Source organism: Wasmannia auropunctata, unplaced genomic scaffold (genome assembly GCF_000956235.1).
Source record: "Wasmannia auropunctata unplaced genomic scaffold, wasmannia.A_1.0 LD336060.1, whole genome shotgun sequence".
NCBI classification, from domain to species: Eukaryota; Metazoa; Arthropoda; class Insecta; order Hymenoptera; family Formicidae; genus Wasmannia; species Wasmannia auropunctata.
In genome coordinates, this window is record NW_012026830.1 from 406,824 (window position 1) to 418,892 (window position 12,069).

At 32.0% G+C, this 12,069-nt stretch overlaps 3 protein-coding genes across 3 annotated transcripts; all 3 read right to left on the bottom strand.

The window, feature by feature from the left end:
- Positions 1–1,436: 1,436 nt before the first annotated feature.
- On the bottom strand, positions 1,437–4,503 carry LOC105450502. Its single transcript, XM_011690356.1, has 4 exons — positions 3,592–4,503; positions 3,171–3,273; positions 2,495–2,650; positions 1,437–2,224 (listed from the first exon to the last, which is right to left on the bottom strand). Exons 1-4 carry the CDS (start codon positions 4,371–4,373, stop codon positions 2,174–2,176), a joined length of 1,092 nt encoding a protein of 363 aa, XP_011688658.1. The 5' UTR covers positions 4,374–4,503; the 3' UTR covers positions 1,437–2,173.
- A 730-nt stretch (positions 4,504–5,233) lies between these two features.
- Positions 5,234–7,628, bottom strand: LOC105450608. The gene is made up of 5 exons (XM_011690542.1): positions 7,081–7,628; positions 6,531–6,630; positions 6,270–6,317; positions 5,849–6,004; positions 5,234–5,770 (listed from the first exon to the last, which is right to left on the bottom strand). The coding sequence occupies exons 1-5, from the start codon at positions 7,626–7,628 to the stop codon at positions 5,720–5,722; spliced, it is 903 nt and encodes a 300-aa protein (XP_011688844.1). The 3' UTR covers positions 5,234–5,719.
- Positions 7,629–10,271: 2,643 nt separating this feature from the next.
- On the bottom strand, positions 10,272–12,040 carry LOC105450503 (putative odorant receptor 92a). Its single transcript, XM_011690358.1, has 5 exons — positions 11,548–12,040; positions 11,346–11,445; positions 11,081–11,188; positions 10,676–10,831; positions 10,272–10,583 (listed from the first exon to the last, which is right to left on the bottom strand). Exons 1-5 carry the CDS (start codon positions 11,991–11,993, stop codon positions 10,533–10,535), a joined length of 861 nt encoding a protein of 286 aa, XP_011688660.1. The 5' UTR covers positions 11,994–12,040; the 3' UTR covers positions 10,272–10,532.
- Between the last annotated feature and the right edge of the window lie 29 nt (positions 12,041–12,069).

The window sequence follows — 12,069 nt, forward strand, 5'->3', positions numbered from 1 at the left end:
TGTGCGTTTTTACGTTTTCAGGAAATATTTTTATTCGCTAAATTTAGATTTAATATATTTAAGAAAAATTCAAAAGCTACAAATTATGCATTGTTAATATATTTTGTAAAAACACATAAATTATCTCAAATATACGTATCATATATTGTTGCTATTAGTTAAAATATTAGTTGATTTCCTAATTGTTACATTTGTTATTTTAATAACACGTGTTTATATATACATATTATTTTCACTATCCTAATTTGATAAATACGTACTAATTTTTTTTTACACATTTTACATTCTGAATGTTATAAGCATTGAATTTTATTTCCGTAGTTTATTACTAGTCATAATTTACTACAAATTTATCTATAAATTCACTACAATTTATTCAATTCTTTCTAATTTTAAAGTAAAAGGTAGAAAGAGAGAGAGACAAAATTAGATTAGCAGAAATTAGCATTATCAATTTCAAACGCGTCTAAGTACATTTTATGATTATGTTTAGAATCATTTAAAGTAAATAATAGTATCCAAAGTAGATACGTTTATGCTTTGTCTATAATAGATCTAAATTTTCTTTATCTCTTATAATCACTCTCTATCCTGTAATTACTGAATTTGAAACATAACAAATGATATTACTGTCATTTTCAGTGCACTTTTAAAAACAGAAGGGCAATCGAATATGCTGTATGATTTTGTCACGCCTCCCGCGAGCCCGCGCTCACGAGAAGCGGATCAAAAACCGTAGAAGAGAGGAGGGAGGATGTTGGCCCTCGTTTTATCCCTCGCGGACGATTCTCCGGTCTTACGTTTCACAATCCCGCGAAGTCTTGGGCACCAGACGTGCTCGGGGCAACGTCGATCGCAACAACACGCAATTACGGTTCCGCAACACTAATTAGCGACCACAAATTATAATGACCGGGGATCGCGCGAGGGCCGGCTAGTTCTACCTAACGGTAGAGGGGCAGGGCGGGTGGCCTAGACTCCATACGCGGCAAGGACGGCGGTGGGAAGGCGAGAATTAGCACGCTTTTTTGTAATTTGTCACTGGCTAAGAAAAATAACCGAAACGTATGACTTTAGAATAAAGTAAATTTCATGTAAATTAAATATTTGCGTACCAATAACCACGCTGATTCCCATCTGCCTTACTTACTTATTGTATTTTGAATTCGGGGAATCTTGTTAGGTTTTTATTGTTTATATTTAAAAAATCTTAATTGGTGAAAATCGCTTATTTACATATATTTTGATACATATATTAAAATTTATTATAAAATTAAAAATCTTAAATACTGATTATTCGTTTTATTACGCAATTTTATGTTGTTTAATTGTTTGGAAGATAAATGATTTATCCACAATTTTTAAAGTTCATGTTTATTACTCACGGTAGTCATTATGATATCTATAATGCAGAATAGAAAAACGCTATTCAGATAAGAAAAAATATTTTCACGATGCTAAAAAGATGGTAAATGTGGTACTATTTTTCATTTCGTTTATTACAAAGGGTAAGTAAAATTACCGGTTTTCCTGTGGCTACATATGGCGCTTTGAAAAGCAATAATTATCTTTAATGGTACGTATATTTATTGCGCGCTAACGATACATATGTCGCAGAGCTGCCAGTAGAGCGCTGCCAGATCGCAGTACTAATGATATTTCGCGCGTCGTCAATAGACAGAAAACTGCAGTTCAGTTTGTAGTAAATTAAATAGTAAATTAAACTGTGAAATAGTGAAAATAGTTCTACTTCAAAATTAACAGCTACATTTTCGTTGTGCTTAAAGTAAGTTTTATCTAATTTCGATAGAAAATATTATTACGCTGTTCAGCGTTTATAACACTAAAATAAAAAAAATAGAATATAATAATATGGTTTAATTCTTTATCAAAGAGCCGAAGAAAAATGATAAACTTCCAACATGCATATTGTACGTTGATTATGGTAATTTTTATTTTTTGTTAATTCTATTTAAATTATTTAGATAATCCGTTTATTAGCAATATTAGTCTTTAATTCTTATTTCGTAACATATTCTATCCTGAAACGAATTACTTAAATGTTAGCAATATTGAGCAATATTGTTCACTTTTATCATATTTTATTACTAGTTAAAAATGTGTAAAAGACACAGATGTAACTTTCAAGACAAATAAACATCCTTACCAATTTTCATTTCATTTTTAAAAGCAAAAGAGCAATCGAATACGATTGATTTAAGATCTAAAATAACATTTAAGAAAGATATTCAATAATATGTTTAAATATTAATATACATCTAGATAATTGCTCACGTTTTGTTAAAAGTAATAGTAAAGTTGACAATAGTAACAGTAAAAATTAAATTTTACGACGTTAGTATTATAATGTGTGTTTAATATAGCTAAATAATATTAGTTTAATATTTACTTTTATATATAATTATATTTATATAAAATTTTATATAAAATTAACTTTAATATATTTAAAGCCAATATCAAATATTAATCTTACCGATAAAAATGAAGGGAGGGACAGACTGAACTTTTCAGAAATCGACAATTTAGTGTTTAAATTATTGGCTATTATAATCATCCTGAACATATGTTTCAACGAAGGTCCAAATTGATACCACTTCTCATGAAATGCTTTATCTGTTACTTCTTTACTCTAAATTTTTCAAAGAATAATGACACATAAAAGACCACTATATGGTAATAGCACTTGCACAATTTTATATCTATGCTTACATGTAATAATGATAGCCAGAAAAAATAAAGGATCAAAGAGAATGGCAAATTATAACATTTACTTATTTTTATAATTAAAAAAACGGTTATTTTGTACAGTTAGTTACTTTTAATACAAAAACTTCTCCCAATTGAAATTTTTAAAAATTATTATTAAGTAACTAGAAGGAAGAGACAATAAAGTCATATCATAATAAAATTTACCGCGTCTAATAATTGATGAACGCAGAAGCACACAATGAAAAGTTGCATTAAACCGCCACATAAATATACAAAGAGGACGATTCCTTCAAAAACAGCCCCCGATATTACCTAAATTTGACACATACTGCTAACATCTCATAATTAAGATGATAATTCAATAATATTAGAGCTTTGTCTTTGGTCGCCAAGAAAATATTTCTAGAATAATCAGTGATTACATGCCAGTTTTTACTTACTGCATTTATGATAATTATGTCGAGAAAACAGAAAAGAATGATATTGGTCAAGAATATCAAACTCATATTCAAGGATAGGAATTTCTTTAACATCAACGTCATACTGAAAAGAAAACAATGTCTGTTAGATATTGAGTGATTAATAATTGAAAATCTAGAAAAAAATAACAAATAATTCAAAAAACTTCGAATAAATAAATGTAAATTTTATTATGACATGACTTTATTGTCTCTTCCTTCTAGTTACTTTAATCATTTTTAAAAATTTCAATTGAGATGTGCAGAAGTTTTTGTGTCAAAAGTAACTAACTGTACAAATTATAACCGTTTCCAATTACAAAAGTGACTGAAAGCGAAACAGGTGAGTAAAGTTACAAATTGTGATAAAAGTTAACAAATGCTCAACTTACAGATTACTTACAGAATTATAGTGTTATAATGTCGACAAAACTCTTTCATCTGTTTCTCAACCGATAAATCTGCAGAATAGTATTTCTTTTGGAATTCACGGTCCTCATTTTGTGAGATATTATTGCGAAGTATTGTCGCGAGCTTCACCGCGATGTAGCGATACTGCGCTGTCATCAATAATACGAGATTTATCATATAAACGTCCATGGCAACCTTCTTTAGGAATATAAACATGCTGGCGATAGTTTCGACAGTGTTGCCCAGCACGAAAACTTTCGTCGAGAATGGTTGTTTCGAGAAGGCTGCCATCATTCCATAATCTTCGTAGAAAAAATACTTCTTCTTGAAAATTAGCGCGAGCGGTAGGCTGCAATACACTATTACAGATCCAGTCCCAGCTATGCTGTAGAACTTGAGCGGAATCTCTAACTGCTTCAGGGTTGAATGCACAATGCCCTCCATACTCTCGCCCTCCGAGCGCAGAATACTGTTCAGCTTCTGGATTAACTGACTCGCAAGATCTCTGTTTGCGTACATACGCGCGAGCAGAACGCACACTTCAACGCTTATCACGATACTAATCGTGCCGGCGTCCTGCAGAGTCTCGCTATTCGCCACCAGTACAAATCCGCGAACCGTTGCGATGGTTTGGTACAGCTCGATTATCCATATGACAATGCTGTATACTTTCCACGCTACATGAAACGACGAATCGTCGCTCGTCATCGGTAACAAATTGCCTGAGATCATATTTAATCGAACATTTAGGGGATTCACATTCTGGAAGTTCATCTTGAGACGTCGCGTTTGCTCGTAATAAATATTACTTTCACATACGTCGTTATATTACAAGACTCGATTTGCTCTCGGGTTTACATTAACTCTTGTGTTCCGTCACTGCAAATGTTTCTTTCTTTGCGGACGTCTACGTCCATCCTGTATTCGTATTTTCAAATTGTTGACCAGCTCTCTCGACTATTTTCAACAATTCGCCATTCTCTTTGATTCTTTACTTCTTCCGGCTCATCATTAATACATTGTATACAATTGTACGACAGTAGCAACGACAGTCTGTATTTATTTCATTGTAATTACGTTTATCCTATAATCATTACAAGTGTATTGTACAAATGAACGTACCGAACGATGATAAATTCAATGAAGAAGAATTGTATTTTTCGATACGTTTATCGTAAAATATGATCACCAATTCCCTTGTAACTATCCGTGTGCTGCATGAAGCATTAATTATCTTATGGCACTATGTCCGTTGCAGAACCACGGGGGAGTCATAGTGCCTAGTGCTATCTAACGAACATCTCGGTCGGTAGTAAACTGAGACTCTGTTTGCTGTGAGTAAAATAAGTGTAAAATATATTGACATATAAATATAAACATATATGTATATAGCGTTTACAAATCAACGGCTGCATGATTATCGCAGGATTATGCTTAAAGTATGTATAGGCTTTATTTTTTTTAATAAAATATATTATTATTACTATGCTACTTTCTTCGCTACGTCAGAGATTCATTGATCAAAGACAATAATTTAGAAAATGTAAATTATAAAAAAAAATTATATATGGGAAAAAAAGATAAATTGCAGGTACGTAGTCGAAATCTTTATTTTTTCTCCTATTTAAATGCATGTGTCGTACATACAACTAATTATTATAGTTCATTTACTACTAATATTTATCTTCTCATATTGTGATAATCTTTGGAATGTAAGCAATGTAAATTATCACACAAGACTACTGATTTTCGTTATTACTTTAAAAATAATAATTATAAGTACTAATTACGGATATAATGAATGTAAAGAATAAGTAAAAGATAGGAAAAGAAAAATGTAAAAGGATGGTAGCAGTAGATAAGAAATAAGAAATAAAAATAAGAAGGTTGTGAGCTCGAAACGCCGAGCAGTGATTTAAGAAGTCAGCTGTGATAGTTAATTAGTTTTAAGCGTATAGGATAAGATAGAGAGATAGATTAGGGTATGGATAAATGAGTGATAAGGTATTAAATGTAAACCAAGCCCCCTTTTTGGCTGTAAAATTGCTAAAGTGAATAAATATTCTATTCTTCTAAATACTAATTATAACTACTAGGTAAGACGTCTTTTTTGCCACTTTTTATTTCATTCTTAAAAACAGAAGGGCGATCGAGTACGATTGATTTAAAATCTGAAAGGAAGTTTGAAGAATATTAGATTTAAAATATGATTATTATGAACAAGAAATAAGAAATGTACAAAATTTTACCGTCATAAATGAGGGCAAGGAGAAATTGAAATTTTTAAACGTCGCAATTTTGCATTCTAAATTATTAGCCATAATTATCAAGATAAATATATGTTTTATCGATGGCTGAAGTAGATGCCAGTTTTCGTGAAACGCTTTATCTGTTACGCCCGTACTCTACATTTCCCGCAATAGAGCGGTATACAAAAATAATATGATTATTATTACATATCGTATAAAATACAATTCGTAAATCACAAAACAATTCATAATTATATACTGCCAGAAAAATTAAATTTCATAGTAATTTGGAAATTTTTCAGTTACATATACATATATATAAATATTAAAAATAAAACAATATAAACGATAAATTAAAAATTTACCGCGTCTAACAATTGTTGCATACACGAGCACAAAATATAAAGTTGCACTATCTCACCTGATGTGAACATAACAATCCAAATCCTTTCCCATAATGTTGTTGATGCTATCTAAAATTTAAAAAATCTATTAGTTGATATATGTATATGTATATATCATATTTATAATAAATTCTTGATATAATTTAATATAATTATTTATTAATTTTAACGTTATGTCTTTTTATCTGAAATCAATTTTTATATACATAGAGAAGAAAAAGGAGGGAGGGAAGGAAGAGAGAGAGAAATTACTGGTATCAAATTAAATTATTACTCACGGTGCTTAAGAAAATACCCATAAAGCAGAATCGAAAGACGGTGTTCACATATATTAAACTAAAGTTTAAAGACATCAGTTCTTTTAGCAATGAAGTCATGCTGAAAGAAAGCGTATAACATATTCATAAAACGCCATGACGCAACGAAAACCTACATAAATTTAAATATAAATTTTATAAAACGCGAATATGAAATATAGTTCAATCAAATAACTTAATTATATAAGCTCTAATTTCTCATATTAATTATTACGTTATTTGTGTGTGTATTCTTTCTAGCCACAGAGATTGTTCGAAAATATTATACTTGACTGAGCTTGCTTGAGATACTCACTAAACCACGTCATTATGATGTCGACACAATGCTCTTATTTCCTTTGCCCTTTTTCGATCAAGCTCAGAGGAGTGTGCCTTTTGAGATTCATCACATTCATTTCCTTCTTAAAATATTATCGCGATTTTCAGCGCGATGTATCGATACTGCGCGGTTAACATCAGGACCAGATGCACTGTGTATGTCGCCAAGCTAGCCCTCCTTAAAAATATATACAGCGCAATGATCAGTATGAAGATGCTGGTTAGTACAAAGACTCTGCGCGAGAATGGCTGTTTGGTGAAAGCGGCGGGTATTCTGTAATCCTCGTAATAAAACAGATTCTTGTCGTATAGGAATGGCACACCGTACCACGCTATTATCGATACCATACCAGCGGACCAGTAGAAGTTGAGCGGAATCTTTACCGACTCCAAAGTCGCGGTCACGACGCTCTTCATAGTTTCGTCGGTAGTGCGCAGTATCGCGTTCAGCTTTTGGATCAATTGATACATCAGATCGTTACGAGCGTGAATACGCAGAACCATAAAGAACATTTCTATGAAGACTACGAAGCAAATTAAGCCGTCTTTCAAAGCCTTCTCAATTGGCACGTAGACGCATCCGAGTACCATCACGATCCCTAAAATGAATTGTGATGTCCACACAAAGGCGCTGTATGTCTTCCAAAAGAATGAAAAAGGCGAGTCGATGATCATCGGTAGCAGATTGCCCGAGACCAAGTTCAATCGAACGTTTAGTAAATTCACGTTTTGGAAGTCCATGCTCGCACGATGTCGTCAATCGGAATATATCTTGTATTTACTTCGCTCGACGTCCTTCTCGTATGTTGCTATGTCGTGCGTATACCTCCCTCTTCCTTTTCAAGAAAACATGCGCGGCTTTTCCATCGGAATTCGGAGATAATTTCGCGGATCGCCGACATTTCATATTATTCCTTTTAAATTTTTATTCGACTACCTGGACTTGTATTAATGCATGTGTCGTACGTCTCACGGCAATGATATGTTCCGTTCTTTTCATCATGATTTATAATGTTTTGTTCTGTTATTAGTGTGCCTTAAATTTGTCGAAACTTCAGTACTATCGATAGCGTATTTCTAAATAAATAACAATTTGAAGAAGTCGTCTCTCATCTTCTGTTATAAAGAAATGTTTAGAAGTTAATAAATAAATGTCGCGATATCAAGAACTGTGCAGGACTACAATCTTTGCTACATCTATCATAGGGATAAGTATGATCAGATGCTTCCTTGTAACTACGCGTGTTCTACGCCGCGACGATTATCTTATAGTATTCTCTTGAGTGCGCAAACGACTATATCGCAGGACTACGGGTCGCGAAAAGATCGCAGTCCTATGCAATATCTAGTGCTGTTTAACGTGTACTCTGACTTGTAAGGATAATAAAAAGGAAAAGTAAGCTATAGAGAGAGTAAATAGAATATACGTGGGGATGATGCGAGAAGGAGAGTGGGGAAAGGTCAGACTTCAGCGATGTACGACAGTCGGGCTTGAGCCTCGCTCCTCAATACACGAGTCGAAGTTGCAACCAATGTGAGGGTCCTCGGCCAGCTTTATTATTCCGAGTCGATCACAAAACCACTGGAGAGTTTGAACAGACTGTGAATTATTCCATATTACTGGGCAATTGGAATAGACGTCTGACGGAAGAGGCTCACGACCAAGACAGGCCCGGCAACATCGAAGCGCTTCGCGATATTAAATTCTACATAGATAAGTACAGGCGATTAACACTTTTGTATTCAATATGTATCGAACAAGAATCACGACTCATTTATGTATACAACGAGCGACGTCCCGTATGAAGCGAATGGAACGATTATTACAAGTGAAATTCGAGTCTCGATTGGGATATTCGTACCGTTAAGGATTAAATTAAATGATTTTCGTAACTAAGACTTGATATAATTGATTTCGGTTGCCTTAATCATGTATCAATTATTTCACTAAATTTTTTATATTATATTTAACTAACACTTGACACATTACAGACTGGATAAAGCGCACGATCTGTAGGTTCGCTACAGTAACTTTTTTAAAATGATTTCTTATTTTTTTCTGTATTGAAGCAAATTATTTGGATTACGTTGTACAATGTATTTTTATTATTTTTAACAAAAAAAATTAGTATTTGCAATTATAAAATTTGCAATTAAAAAATTTTTCAAATTATTTTCTGCAAGTTTTATTTCTAAAACATTGTATTATATTAACAACGGATTTCAAAGACATAGAAAGTTCCCTTCCTGTTAAGGAAATCTATTATTCAGATTTGTTTCTCTCTCGCTTTTCGCCAAACTTCAAATAAATATCAATTCTCTTGGATTATATAGAGATTTATATTGTATAATTAATTATACTTTTTATTAGAATTTATATTAATTAATTAATTAATTATGAGAATCGATTGCTTGGGTTATATTCTCTCGTCTTTCTTATTTGTTCTGTTATTTGGTCTGCATGTTTTGTCATTACAAATGTTCTTCCTTTGTAGATACTATCGTATTTTTAATTTAAAATTGTTGACTGACGCTCGGATATTTTCAACAATTCGCTGCTCTCTTTGATTGTATTTCTATATTTCTTCCTATCTATTAATATATTGTATACAATCATGTCAATGGCAAGCAATGACGGTCTGTGTTCATTTCACTGTAATTTACTTCAATGTCATCCTGTAATCATTGAACAAGTGTATAAATGAATGTCGTACAGAATTATGATAAACTCAATGAAGAACTGTACTTTTTAGTACGTTTATCTCAAAGTAAATATGATCCCTAATTTCCTTGTCCCTGTGCTGTTAAGCGATAATTATCTTATAGCACTAAGTCCGCCGCAGAATCACGAGGGATTCATAGTGCCTAATTGCTATCTAACGAGCATCTCAGTAGGCAGTAAACTGCGGCTTCGTTTGCTGTGAGTACGATAAGTGTAAAATATATATTGGTATGTACATATATAGTGTTATACAAATGAGTAAAAAGTTATCGCAGAATTATGCTTAAAATATGTAAGCTTTTTTTCTTGAAGATAAAATATTATTACTACTTTTGTTTTTCCCTTCGTGCGTTTGATAGAGACTTCACTGACGTATTAAAAACAACAATTGTCTTTGTAATATTAATATAGTAATATTAATAATGCTTAGTAATGCTTATTGTTAGTAATACTGTAAATAAAAATAGAGACAAATTTTCCAAATGTTGAAAGCTATCTATCAAAATTATATAGATAAAATTATATTATCATGGAAATATATATGTGTATATATAAAATAATGATTAATATTATGTCTATATCAGCATTATTGATTTCCTGCTCCAATATACACAGAGCGTCAATAATTACGTAGAAGTCATTTAAGCTGTAAATTTCGAGCATTTTATCATTAATATTTGCTACTTTATTATTCTCGGTGCTATTACTATCATTGTTTTTATGTCAGTTACAAATTGTAATACAGTCACTGACTTTTTTATTTAATCATATTTGATATCTGTCGTCATGATTTTCAAGAACTCTTTCTCGCTGAAACAAGTTAACTTTGCTAAACGTAAATAAATTGTCTTTACAAAATTATTAATTTTTGTTATTGGTTTGAAAGTAACAATTTTAACTATTGTAGATAAGATGTCTTCTTTTCATTTCATTTTTAAAAACAGAAGTGCGATCGAGTACGATTGATTTAAAATCTAAAAGGAGATTGAAGAAAAAAAGAATGTTAGATTTGAAATATGTTAGTGTTACTATGCAAAAGAAATAAGAAGAGTATACAAAGTTTTACCTTCATAAATGAGGGCAAGGAGAAATTGAAATTTTTTAATGTCGCAATTTTGCATTCTAAATTATTAGCCATAATTATTAAAATAAATATATGTTTTATCGATGGTTGAAGCAGATACCAGTTTTCGTGAAACGCCTCATCTGTTATTTCCGTACTCTATTTACCACAATAATGCAATATACAACAAAAAATAATATAATTATTACAAACAATAAGACACAAATTTGCAATTCACAAAGTTATAATCTCTAAAGTTTTCTAAAAATCTTTATATAATCGTTCCAAAGCGAGAATAAAAGCAATTTATGATATACTGTCAGAAAAAAATATAATCTGGAAATTTTTCAATTTTACATTTCTAAATATTAAAACAAAATAATATAAACGACAAATTACAAAATTTACCGAGTCTAGTAGCTGTTGCACGCAGGAGCACAAAATATAAAGTTGCACCATTTCACCTGACGTATACATGACAATAGAAGTCGCTTCCCAAAACGTCGCAGCTGTTAGCTGAAATTTTAAACAGGATATATTAGTTAATATAGTTATATCTCTCTAGTAAATTCTTTATATAATTCAATAGTTGTTTTCATTTTTTTTTCTATATACATAAAATCAATTTCTGTATAGAAAGAAAGGGAGAGCAATTTAACAATTTATTACTTACGGTGCTTAACATGACACCAATAAAGCAGAATCGAAAGACTGTGTTCACATATGTTAAACTAAAGTTTAAAGACAACAGTTCTTTTAACAATAAAGTTATGCTAAAAGAAAGCGTATAATATATCCGTAAAACATCATGAAATGACATAATAAAAATTGCATAAATTTAAATATAAACTTGACTGAACTTTTGACATACTCACTGTACCACATCATTGTGGAGTCGACACAATGTTCTCATTTCATTTTCTTTTTTTCGGTAAAACTCAGGGGAATGTTTCTTTTGAGATTCATCATGTTCATTTCCATCTTGAAATAACATTGTGATTTTCAGCGCGATGTATCGATACTGCGCGGTTACCATCAAGATCAGATGCACCGTGTACACTGTCACGCCGACTTTCTTCAAGAACATATATGTATTGCTGACTAGTATGAACAGGCTTCCTAGTAGAAAGACCACGACCGAGAATGGCTGCTTCGAGAAAACAGCAGGTACTCTGTAATCCTCGTAACAAAATACATTTTTCTTGAACGCCAATAAGAACGGCACAAAGTACCACGCTATTATCGATACCAGGCCGGTGGACCAGTAGAAGTTGAGCGGAATCTTTACCGGCTCCAAAGTCGCGGTCACGACGCTCTTCATAGTTTCGTCGGTAGTGCGCAGTATCGCGTTCAGCTTTTGGATCAACTGATACATCAGATCGTTACGAGCGTGAATA